The 13592-nt window shown below is 42.9% G+C and overlaps 1 protein-coding gene across 1 annotated transcript in view; it reads right to left on the bottom strand.

The window, feature by feature from the left end:
- Positions 1 to 3797: 3797 nt before the first annotated feature.
- LOC134909871 (amine sulfotransferase-like) overlaps positions 3798 to 13592 on the bottom strand; it is a 91126-nt gene continuing 81331 nt past the window's right edge. Inside the window, exons 6-7 of the mRNA XM_063917203.1 lie at positions 11015 to 11195; positions 3798 to 4111 (exon numbers count right to left, since the gene is read on the bottom strand). Coding sequence (XP_063773273.1) covers positions 3987 to 4111; positions 11015 to 11195 — 306 coding nt within the window. The 3' untranslated portion in view covers positions 3798 to 3986. The remainder of the gene's footprint in view (positions 4112 to 11014; positions 11196 to 13592) is intronic.

Genomic DNA, 13592 nt, shown 5'->3' with positions numbered 1-13592 from the left:
CGCCCCTGCAAGTGCTGGAAGGAGCACCCACAGTCCAGTTCCTGATATTGAAATTGAAGATGTCACTGTTGAAGTACACAAGGATGAGGATATGGGTGTTGCTGGCGCTGAGGAGGAAATTGACAAGGAGGATTCTGATGGTGAGGTGGTTTATTTAAGTCAGGCACCCGGGGAGACACCTGTTGTCCGTGGGATGAATAAGGCCATTGACATGCCTGGTCAAAATACAAAAAAAATCACCTCTTCGGTGTAGAATTATTTTAACAGAAATGTGGACAACAGGTGTCAAGCCATGTGTTGCCTTTGTCAAGCTGTAATAAGTAGGGGTAAGGACGTTAACCACCTTGGGACATCCTCCCTTATACATCACCTGGAGCGCATTCATCAGAAGTCATTAACAAATTCAAAAACTTTGGGTGACAGCGGACTAGTCCACTGACAACTAAATACCTTCTTCCTCTTGTACCCAAGCTCCTGCAAACCACACCACCAACTCCCTCAATGTAAATTTCCTCCTTAGACAGGAATGCCAATAGTCCTGCAGGCCATGTCACTGGCAAGTCTGACGAGTCCTCTCCTAACTGGGATTCCTCCGATGGATCCTTGAGTGTAATGCCTACTGCTGCTGTTGCTGCTGGCACTGCTGTTGTTACTGTTGGGAGTCGATCGTCATCCCAGAGGGGAAGTCGGAAGACCACTTGTACTACTTCCAGTAAGCAATTGACTGTCCAACAGTCCTTTGCGAGGAAGATGAAATATCACAGCAGTCATCCTGTCGCAAAGCGGATTACTCAGGCCTTGACAACTATGTTGGTGTTAGACGTGCGTCCGGTATCCTCTGTTAGTTCACAGGGACTTAGAGAATTGCTTGAGGTAGTGTGTCCCCGGTACCAAATCCCATCTAGGTTCCATTTCTCTAGGCAGGCGATACCGAGAATGTACACAGACATCAGAAAAAGAGTCACCAGTGTCATAAAAAATGCAGTTGTACCCACTGTCCACTTAATTACGGACATGTGGATAAGTGGAGCAGGGCAAACTGAGGACTATATGACTGTGACAGCCCACTGGGTAGATGTATTGCCTCCCGCAGCAACAACAACAGCAGCGGCACGAGCAGCAGCATCTTGCAAATGCCAACTCGTTCCTAGGCAGGCTACGCTTTGTATCACCGCTTTCCATAAGAGGCACACAGCTGACAATCTCTTACGGAAACTGAGGAACATCATTGCAGATTGGCTTACCCCAATTGGACTCTCCTGGGGATTTGTGACATCGGACAACACCACCAATATTGTGCGTGCATTACATGTGGGCAAATTCCAGCACGTCCCATGTTTTGCACATACAATGAATTTGGTGGTGCATAATTTAAAAAAAAATGACAGGGGCATGCAGGAGATGCTGTCGGTGGCCCGTAGAATTGCGGGCCACTTTCGGAATTCAGCCACCGCGTGCCGAAGACTGGAGCACCAGCAAACACTCCTGAACCTGCCCCGCCATCAGCTGAAGCAAGAGGTGGTAACGAGGTGGAATTCAACCCTCTATATGCTTCAGAGGATGGAGGAGCAGCCAAAGGCCATTCAAGCCTATACATCTGCCTATGATATAGGCAAAGGAGGGGGAAGGCACCTGACTCAAGCGCAGTGGAGAATGATTTCAACATTGTGCAAGGTTCTCCAACCCTTTGAACTTGCCACACGTGAAGTGAGTTCAGACACTGCCAGCCTAAGTCAGGTCATTTACCTCATCAGGCTTTTGCAGAAGCAGCTGGAGAGATTGAAGGAGGAGCTAAAACGGAGCGATTCCGCTAGGCATGTGGGACTTGTGGATGGAGCCCTTCTTTCGCTTAACCAGGATTCACGGGTGGTCAATCTGTTGAAATCAGAGCACTACATTTTGGCCACCGTGCTCGATCCTAGGTTTAAAGCCTACGTTGTATCTCTCTTTCCGGCAGACACAACTCTGCAGATGTTCAAAGACCTGCTGGTGAGACAATTGTCAAGTAAAGCAGAACGTGACCCGCCAACAGCTACTCCTTCATTTTCTACCGCCACTGGAGCTGCCAGGAAAAGGATAACATTTCCAAAACCACCCACTGGCGGTGATGCAGGGCAGTCAGGAGCAAGTGCTGACATCTGGTCCGGACTGAAGGACCAGCCAATGATTACTGACATGTCGTCTACTGTCACTGCATATGGGCCCTCATTCCGAGTTGTTCGCTCGCAAGCTGCTTTTAGCAGCATTGCACACGCTAAGCCGCCGCCTACTGGGAGTGAATCTTAGCTTAGCAAAATTGCGAACGAAAGATTCTCTAAATATCGAATAGAAATTTCTTTGCAGTTTCTGAGTAACTCGATACTTACTCTGCCACTGCAATCAGTTGAGTCAGTTTCGTTCCTGGTTTGACGTCACAAACACACCCAGCGTTCACCCAGACACTCCCCCGTTTCTCCAGCCACTCCCGCGTTTTTCCCAGAAACGGTAGCGTTTTTTCACACACACCCAAAAAACGACCAGTTTCCGCCCAGAAACACCCACTTCCTGTCAATCACACTACGATCACCAGAACAAAGAAAAAACCTTGTAATGCCGTGAGTAAAATACCAAACTTCTTAGCAAATTTACTTGGCGCAGTTGCAGTGCGAACATTGCGCATGCGCAATTAGCGGAAAATCGCTGCGATGCGAAGAAAATTACAGAGCGAACAACTCGGAATGAGGGCCATGATTCTGTCACCATTGAAAGAATGGTGGAGGATTATATGAGTGACAGCATCACTCTAGGCATGTCAGACAGTCCGTACGTATACTGGCAGGAAAAAGAAGCAATTTGGAGGCCCTTGCACAAACTGGCTTTATTTTACCTAAGTTGCCCCCCCTCCAGTGTGTACTCCGAAAGAGTGCTTAGTGCAGCCAGTAACCTTGTCAGCGATCGGCGTAGGAGGTTACTTCCAGAAAATGTGGAGAAGATCAAAACGAATTAGAATAAATTCCTCTGGGGAGACATTTACCAGCAATTGCCTCCAGAAAGTACACACGGACCTGGGACGGTGGATTCCAGTGGGGACGAATGAATACTCTGTGAGGAGGGGGATGTACACAGTGAAAGGGGTGAGGAATCGGATGATGAGGAGGCGGTGGACATCCTGCCTCTTTAGAGCCAGTTTGTGCAAGGAGAGATTGATTGCACTTCTTTTTTTTTTATTTATCTTTGCATCATGTGCTGTTTGGGGACTATTTTTTAAGTGCCATCCTGTCCGACACTGCAGTGCCACTCCTAGATGGGCCAGATGTTTGTGCCGCCCACTTTTGTGCTCGCTTAGCTTAGTCATCCAGTGACCTCGGTGCAAATTTTAGGACTAAAAGTAATATTGTGAGGTATGAGGTATTCAGAATAGACTGGAAATGAGTGGAAATTATGGTTATTGAGGTTAATAATACTATAGGATCAAAATTTCCCCCAAATTCTATGATTTAAGTTGTTTTTGAAGGTTTTTTGAAAAAAAACCCACCCAAATCCAAAATGCACCCGAATCCGGCAAAAATTCTTAAGGGAGGTTTTGCCAAAACGCGTCCGAATCCAAAACACGACCGCATAACCGAATCCAAAACCAAAACACAAAACCCGAAAAATGCCCGCTGCACATCTCTAGTCTCATTACATGTGGCACTCCCCCTGTGTTGCTGTATTTTAGGTGATGGACACTATTGCAGTGTTCCTAATTTAGATTCATGTTAAAGTCTTGGAAATAGATGTTGCCATTTGTCATACTGTATGTAAAGAAAAACGTGAAAAATGGTAATTGCTTTTTTAATATTTTTAAATAAGTTTCATTTATAGACAAATCATAAGAGGTCAATAGTCTTCCAGTATTTTATCTTTTCATTTACCTATTTATCTGTTATAAATAATCTTCAGCTTGCTTTGCTATCATCATATACAGTAGTAAAATACATTTCCATCAGATATTTGTAATGGACCATTCATTTTTCTTCAGAAATGTCCCAGGTAAATTTTATGGATAAATCTCCCATTTTCTCCTGAAATATTTTATCAAATGCTTCACTCTGTGCCACAGTAAATATATTTTTCCAATCTCCGATTGTACCTGCAGAGAAAATCATACATTTAAATAGATGGATTATAACCATACATGATTAAACGGGATGCAGTTAAAAATACCGGCTGTTGGGATCCCAGCTTTCAGGATACCAATGCCGAAATCCCGACAGCTGACATTATACCACCGGCCGGAATCCTGACACCTGTGCAAAATTTCCACTCGGTTGGTGGCTGCACGCCACCAACCAAGTGGAAATAGAACCTGTGGCGATATAAGCTCACCAACAGGCCCGAAGCATGACAACCGCAGCAGCAAGCTGCTGAGTAGACACGCAGCCTCGTTGCCGGGATTCCGGCAGACGGAATGCCGCTGTCGCTATACTGACAGCCAGCATCCCATCTGCCAGTATTTCATATCGGATCCAACTAAACAACCACATACAACTAATATCTATGATGTGACCATTTGTTCATTGACATACAGCTTCCTCCATAACTGCTAAGCTCAGTGCACACTTATGGGGCGGGTTCTGGTTACCTAGAAGCCCTCCTGTGCAGCAATCACCACTTCTTGCTGTTGGCTGCCGTATGCTTCACATGCTCATTATTGCCAGCTATAAAGAAGACAGCACATGTCTCCTCCATTTGGGGAGTGCAGATCCTTCCTCCTAACACCATCTGGGAGAGCTGCGCTGCTGGGCACTGTTTTCCAGTCCCCTCTGCTACCTGCAGCAGTAGTGGAAACAGTGAGAAGTTTTTGTATTTACCAGGGACATGCGGTGAGCTAAATGGCTCAAGAGGCACTGGCTAGCACCAGAGCCAGATTTAAACGCAATATATGAGCCAAAGGGTACATCTGGGCATTATACACAGGTGCAGTAGTATAAACCCCTGGAAATTTTGTGAGTTTTGATTTGAGAGGTGCGGAAAAGATTGCAAGGTGAGGCACTGCCTCACTTGCCATAGACTTTTTACTGCAGAATTTTGGCTATAAAAATTATTATAATAGAAAAAAGATATTTCAAACATATTCTTTGTATTTTACATATACTTTATACAGTAAAAACTCTGGCGCAAACGTTAGTATGACAGGAAAGGCTCTGCCTCACCTGCCTCAACTCACCGCACGTCACTCGTATTTACTATGCACCTGCTGCTCAATCTAATAAAGCTGGCCATACACCTAAAGATTTATTGTCAGATCTGGCTGGTTGGATCGAAAATCTGGTAATGTATGGGAGCAAATAACAATTGACCATTTTCTCCTAAATGCTTTAAAACTGACAAAAACGGTCATTTAGAGAAATTGGTTAAATCAAGTGGATTTAACCAAATTGTCTGATCATTTTTGTCTGTTTTCCATTGTTTTGGAGCAAATGGTCAATTGTCATTTGTATCCATACATTTCCAGATTTTCGTTCCAACCAGCCAGATCTGACATATCTTTAGGTGTATGGCCACTTACCCTGAGCACAAAGACTGCTACAATGTAACAAAGAGGCAAAGATTGCTCCCATTCAGCTGGAAAAGATGTTGTCAATAAAGGTAGGTTTGCTCTTTAGGCGACTTCTGACTTCCCATGTGTGGCTCTGCCCATACCCACCACCACCACTACTTTATATGTACACACACACACACACACACACACACACACACACACACACACACACACACACACACACACACACATCTTTCTTCTCATTGTACATACTGTCTCTTATCTCATCTCGTGCCAGACCACCCCTTCCCCCAACTTCTATGTATGTTTTCCTGGACAATTCTTACTCTTACTTTGCTTGTAGCTGCCTTCTATGCTCCTCTCAGCTCATCAGTACCACAGTTCCCTTCCCACCACTACCATAATGCTCCCCTGATAGCAACTGTGCTGTTGCATGCATTTATGTAACAACCGGGAAGGCTCCTCTGCCTGCCTTCTGGGCAGCTGTCAGATATACAGCACAATAATTTCTCTGGCCAGTACAGCAGCTCTGCCTCCGCCCAGCCAAGTCCCGCTCTCTACAGCCTGTGGCCCCACTTCCTGGCTGCCTATCACCCTCCCTCTCATCCAAGTTGATCCCCATTGACTCAGAGTCCAGCTTTCTACTGTGAGAGGATGGGGCCTAGGGCTGAGCAGCACACTGACAAGAGGCATGCGCAGGAATGCATCCTCCCATGACACACAAAGGAGGTCCACACAGATTGCTAGAGCAGGATTAAGAAGGACCAAGGTGACATGTGCCTCTCTTCAATGGTCTTCTGTCAGAATACATGGATGGATCGCCGGTGATGTGGAACACAACCTTGCTCCCACTGCACATGAAGAAAGGGAATTGGGCTTTGGCTGGAGCCCATCCCCCTCCCATAGAACAAAATTTGCACGAGAGAAGCTCCTTAGCCATCTGAGCAAGAGATCCCTCTAATGCCAAATTGTCGGAGGTAAGTCAGCAGCATCATTGAGTATATTCTATTTGCTCTAGAGAGAACATACTGTTAATTCTGCTTAAAAGTCAGCAAAAGGGCTAGCTCAGAGAATAATCATATATCTGGATCTGTGACCAGGGCCCGCTCAGCAGACTATGCAAAGCAGAGATGCGCTGGGCTGGAAAGGCGCTCTTCCTGCTTTGCTACTCTATTGCTGTGCACTTTTGCTGCTGGCTGCCGATGCCTCTGTTACACTGTATGACAGACAGCGGCGCAAACAACGTGTAGAGCTGCTCCCCCTCTCTGGTGCTGGCTACACCACCTCTTCCTGTTTGTTGTCTAGGCACTGATTACCTCTTAATGCTGTCTCCTATTGGCTGGAATAAAATCACAGTCAATGGGACCTATTTCTAAGTGCCTGCTCCATTTATCTGCCTGCCCTACATTTTGCATAGATGACGAGGACCACACAGTAAAGGAGGATTCTCAGTGACCAGCAACTAAAGATGTACTGTAAGAGACCAGATGTCCACATCTGCTCCAAGCCCAGCCCGGCCACACATGGTCCCAAGTGCCTTCACACATTCATCCTCAGTCCGCATCTGACTTTCTTCCCCTACATGCTGGCTGTCTAACCAACCTACTGTGTCTGCACTCCCCCCCCCACTCTCATGTGCATGTAGCTGACTCTCCCCCCCCCCCCCCATTGTTTTACCACTTTATCACCAATTTGTGCAATTCATCTGTTCTTATCCATGTGTGCATTTGCCCCTATCCATGTGTGCCTCTGCCCCTATCCATGTGTGCCTTTACCCCTACCCATGTGTGCCTCTGTCCGTACCCATTTGTGCCACTGCTTTTGTCTATGTGTGTCTCTGCCCTTACCCATGTGTGTCTCTGCCCTTACCCATGTGTGCCTCTGCACGTATCTATGGGCTGTTCATGGACCAGTGCTATGGCCTTGCCCCCCAAGATAAAATTTGCCAGCCAACTCCTGGCAACTGTGTAAATTACGTAAATACTATTTAGAAGACACACAACTGCAATAAATTATTATTATTATTAATTTGGAATATTATTAATAACATAGTTTTATAATCATCCATGTAACTGTACAAGTCCTGATAAATTATTTAACAACTGCATTTCAAATATTTTTATTACAATATATTAGCAAAACATTTGTTCTCTTCTCTCATTAAATTATTTATTATATCCCACATATATTATTTAGATATAACACTGTATTGCCTAAATTTGCAACCTGAAAATTAGAATTTTCATGCATATTTAGTAATAAACTCTTGCCAGGACACAGGCTTCAATTAGAGCTGTAAGCAGAGGGCTCTGTTCCAGGTACTATTGTGCAGCACAGTTGATGTAATGGTTAGTATTACTGCCTCACAGCACTGAGGTTGTCTGTTTGACTCCCATCATAGCCCTATTTGTGGGGTTTGTATATTCTGTCCATTCTTGCATGGGTTTCCTCAAGTTTTCTCCTACAATTCAAAAATATACTGGTAGGTTCATCAGCACACGACCAAAAAATAGCCCTAGGGTTCATGTGGTAGAGAATATAGATTGTAAACTCCACTAGGGCAGGGACTGAAATGAATGACCAAAGTACTGAAGAATATGTATGGGACTAGGGCCATCTCTAGGGGCGGAGCGAGCCGTGCAATGGCATGGGACACCCTGACCCATGCTGGATACTGCCTGTGTCACACAGTAAACCGGCTGTTGCACCTGTATTATTTCTTCCTCCCACTCCCCAGTGCTCCACTTGCTGGGCAGAGTTACTCAGAATGACGCGGGTGCGTCATGTTGTCGTGATGTCATGCCGTAACATTTCAGAGCCCTTTCTAATTGTAAGGCCAGCCTGGATGTGGAAGAGAAGGAGCAATTCTTGGTGGGAGTGAGGTGCACTGCGGACTGTGTTACTGTGTGGGCCTTAATATGGTGCAAGGGGCATTACTGTGTGGGCCTTAATATGGTGGAATTTTTGTTTAAAGTGGTGACCAAGGTCTTTTGATGCATTGTCAAAAACTGCTGTGTAAGGAAATCTTTTCCTGCAAGGCCACACTCATTTTAGTGAGGCCACAACAATTAAATGAGGCCACATCCACTCTCCGGGGGGCGTGCACAAAAGTATATTTTTAGAATGTCTATGGGGGTGCATTTTAGAATGTCTACAGGGGGGGGGTGCATTTTAGAATGTCTATTGGGATGACAACAGTTTTTACTATTTGCTGTGGGAGCCAAATTGTCTAGAAACGACCCTGTATGAGACCGAAGAACAATTCATCCTGGCAAAGTTTAAGTAATAAATAATCAATGTGCGAAATAGGTTCTGACATAAATAAAGTAGGAGTTAGTAGGTTAATGAAAAAAGAGAGCAATTTTATATTAGAATTAGGGTAAGAATATAAACTTGTGCTTTATACTCCAAACAAGAATAGTAAAAACTCAGAAATGGCAAAATTAAAAATACAGTTTAATATAAATTAATTTTAAAATATGTTTTTATTTAGCTGTTTTTACTCGCTGTAATAAAATATATACTTATAAAATAGCTCCCTGTGATCCAATTACACTGACAGTTTACTAGAAACAACAATAGACAATGTTCAATTATTCTCTAACTCAATACATCCTTTAACTTCACATATCACAAAGAGGACAAAAACTGTTGTGTGTGTGTTTTTCTCCTTGGAGGCCATATCTAGTTGTTTTATTTCCCCATGTGTGTTGGGTTTTTTTTGGCGGGGGGAAGGTTGTGCGGAACTGATGGTGTGCCCTGGCAATTTAAATCATGTTTGGTGTGCCGCGAATTGAAAACCAGCATGATGTTAATAAACTTTTAGTATAGCAAAATGTTTCCTAGCCAGAGTAACTTGCGGCATGCATATATTTAGTGCACTAATAGCCTAGTTGCAATCAGTCCTTTAATGCAAATAGTCCATGCAGATTGACTGAGGAAGCCGCTGAATTACAGAGCTGCTGTAAGGCGGGAAAACGCGTCTCAATCCGACCTCTCGGTGGGACCACACTGGCAGAATCCGCTGCATTACCTCATATCTTGGGACTTGCTACACCTCCGGATAAGGCTCACACCACAGGTTTAAAGCACCAGAACCGGGAGAGAATGGAAGTTTACTACCCAAAGTGAGGATGTGGTAAATTATTTGTTTGAAATTAGCATGGCCATGCTTAACAGCAATTGCTCATTTTAAACTCTGCACAAAAACTATCTCAATTTGCATGCCTAACAACATCTGCGCATTATAGAAGCTTATACAGGAACTGTTTCAAGTCGATCTGCATATTAATCTTCTTATGCTTGGCAAACTAATCATCAGCCTTTTCCTGCTTGGCAAACTGCAAAGTAATCCAGCAAACTAAGTACTAACTTGGCAATAAAGGATCTATAGCAATTTAGATAAAGATCTTCCAAGCATGGACTATTTGCATTAAAGGACTGTTTGCAATTAGGCTATTAGTGCACTAAATATATGCATGCTGCAAGTTACTCTGGCTAGGAAACATTTTGCTATACTAAAAGTTTATTAACATCATGCTGGTTTTCTATGAACAACTGTTTTTGTCATCTTTGTGATATGTGAAGGTAAAGGATGTATTGAGTTAGAGAATAATTGAACATTGTCTATTGTTGTTTCTAGTAAACTGTCAGTGTAATTGGATCACAGGGAGCTATTTTATAAGTATATATTTTATTACAGCGAGTAAAAACAGCTAAATAAAAACATATTTTAAAACAAATTCTGTCAGCGCTTTCTGAATCTTTTTGGTAGTGTTTGTTCTGTGAAGGGGGAGTAGCCCCTTTGATGTTGAATAGCTGCAGACAGTTTTAGTATTGAAGACTGAGCATTCAATTGGCACCAGGTGATACTTGGTATCTCTTGTGTTTTTTTGTGTGTAATATAAATTAATATACATCACATATTAACCATAATTCCACAGAAGCATTATAAAAATTCTAAACAACAATTATAAACCTAAAAAAAAGTTGACTAAATAAATAAATAAATAATAAATGTAACAATTATCACTTACAGTATGTAGAAATGATGTGCTGAGTAAATTATATAGGTACTCTAATATGGTTTCACTAGAATCCTCTTTGGAGGAAGTAGTATTCAGGTTATTGCAAACTTTTTCAATATTGTGTTTAATAAATTATCCCAATTCATGAGATACAGTATGATACAGTCACGGACAAATTGTTTATAATTATTATGCTTCTGTAGAATTATTGGTAATATGTGGTGAATATTTATTTTAAAATGCATTTACATTTTTGCCATGTCTGAGCTTTTTCTGTTATTTTTTGGAGTATAAAGGGCAGGTTTGTATTCTTATCCTGATGGGAATATGTATGTGCTATATAAATAACTGTTAAATAATAAATAACAAAGTATTACCAACTTCATCTACAGCAAAAGAGATGTTAGTAGAGTTACATGTTGCCATATTTGTATATCTATCAGTGTCATCTAAAATGTTTTACCTTTGCGCATAAATTTCCCCATTTTCAGATTAAAAATGTCTTGGGATTCATTTTCTTTATTTGCACGGGGATCCATTTGCATGTTGTTGAATGTTGCTCGCTTTGCCACAATATCCAAAGACTCATCATCTAACTCTTTCCCTAAAAATTTGCAGATTTGTTTGACAACCGACTTTATATCCTGGAAAGTATAATAAGTATATATATATATATATATCTTAAAAATAAAATTAGAAATTAGTTACCATTACAATATTTAATATTATACAGACATGGCTGCTGCAAATAACAATTTCCAATATTTCAAGTTATTTCTTATCCTTTTTTAATTTAAAATGATATAATTTGGAACAACTGCTACTGGTTTTACAAATGGTATTATAATATGGAGACCGTTGAGGAGATATGGTCCTTCCATACAGATGTTAATCTCTGTTTAGACCTTTGGACTTAAATATTTGTTGTATGCCTATGTATTTGGGGATTTGGTATAAAATGATAACAGTTGGCAGGTGTTAGTAATCAAAGAAAAAACAAATTCCTGTCAGGCTACCCTAAAATTGAAATCACTATTAAATTATGCCAACGCAGAGGACATGCACTGAGACTGGAGGGGGGGAGGTTCAGGAGAAATATGAGGAAAAATTACTTCTCAGAAAGGGTAGTGGAAAAGTGGAATAGCCTCCCATCAGAGGTGGTAGAGTCTAAGACAGTAGAGCAATTTAAACATGCACGGGATAGACATAAGGATATCCTTACAAAGAAATAAGGATCAAATAAGTTTTGAGATAAAAATATGGTTAAAAAAAAGGGCCAGACTAGATGGCCCAAGTGGTTCTTATCTGCCGTCAAATTCTATGTTTCTATGTTTCTAAACAGCAAAGAATACAAACTGTGGGGTAATAAAATTCCAATGGATTTAAGGAAACGTCCAACCTTATTCATTGATGTCACTAATAACGTCTATGTAGGGGCAGATTTAGTGGTGAGGGCAAAAACAACTTAATAGAATAATACAAAAATCCACTAACTATGACATTTTAATTATGTATACACATTTACTAAGTAGGACAGCTTACAGGGGCAGTATGTGCATGTCCTACCAATTAATATTCCATTCAAGATGGCATATGGTTCAGTACAGTGGAAATATTTTGCAGTTACTGGTACATTTTGGTGTAACAGTACAAACACATCCATCCAAGTGCTGACCCCCAAAAGTGCCACCCCTAGGCACGTGCCTCACATGCCTAATGGGAAATTCGCCACTGCATCTATGTAAACACAAAAAAAAGACTGTTTTCTTGTCAGAATAAATATCACACAGTACCCTTTATAATCATTTAAATCTAGATTTAAATAGATAGATAGATAGATAGATAGATAGATAGATAGATCTGAAATTAGGTGGCACTCTCAGTAACAGTCACCAGAAGAGTGCCAGCGACATTTCAGTCCATTAATGGACTGGTAAGGAATGAAATGTTGAAATGTGGACATTTTGTCACTGTAATTCTTCTTGTGAATGTTACCAAGAGTTGCACATCATTGCAGATCATATCTGAGAAGGGCACCTAGGCAAATGCCTCGGGCATCTGGAATGCCCATGGGCATACCATGCCTAGGGCCACCTCTGCCATCGCAGCCAGCCCGGAAGAGAGTGTAGAGAACACAGATGCAGATCATACAGCCTGTGTTCAGCTCACACAGGCAGGAAGTGTGTTTAAATTTCACTTTCTGCCTGCTGAAGCTGAGCATTGGCAGCTGCATTGCCAGGCAGAGCCTATGGGACCTCTCCCCAGCAGCCACATAGGACAAAGGTAAGATATGGATGGAGGGCATGGGGAGTGGGAGGAAGGGAGCTAATGACACTGCTATGGGAAGGGGGAGACCTATGGGAGTGGGAGGAAGGGGGCTAATGACACTGCTAAGGGGGAAAGGGGGAGACGTATGGAGAGTGGGGGGAAGAAGGCTAATTACACTGCTATGGGGGAGGGGGAGACCTATGGGGAGTGGGGTGAAGAGGTCTAATGACTGTTATGGGGAAGATACATATGGAAAGTTGGGGCCCAGGGGGATATATGAAACTGTTATGGTGGAAGACTTGGGGGTGTGGGAGCTGATGACACTGCTATTAGGGAGGGAGGGTAGGAGGCAGAGACACATGGAAAGTGGGTCCTCAGGAGGCTAATGACACTGCTGTGGGAATAAGGAGGAGATACAGTACATGGTGAGTGGGGCAAAGGAGGCTAATAGCACTGCTATGGTGGAGAGGGGGCATAGGTGTGCACATGGGGGTGCCTTGCATGCACAGGCACACCCTAATGTCAGACACCCCCCACATGCCTGGTCAAATGCTGCACAATTGTTTAAAGTTGAATCTGCTCTGCCCAGCACTAGCTGGCCAATTACATATAGTACACACTATGCAGTCACATTGTGTGGGTGCCGTCTCAGCTTGGCTCCCCTTGTGACACCTCCCACCATTAGTGAATCCTAACCTGCCGCTGCCCACCAGTGCTGATGGAGCTGTCATTAGAGGGATTGCTGACCCCCTCATACCAGGAGAAGTACTGTA

This window comes from Pseudophryne corroboree, chromosome 4 (assembly GCF_028390025.1).
Source record: "Pseudophryne corroboree isolate aPseCor3 chromosome 4, aPseCor3.hap2, whole genome shotgun sequence".
NCBI lineage: Eukaryota > Metazoa > Chordata > Amphibia > Anura > Myobatrachidae > Pseudophryne > Pseudophryne corroboree.
Note: the sequence above shows the minus strand (reverse complement) of the source record. Positions and strands in the feature narration are given on the sequence as shown.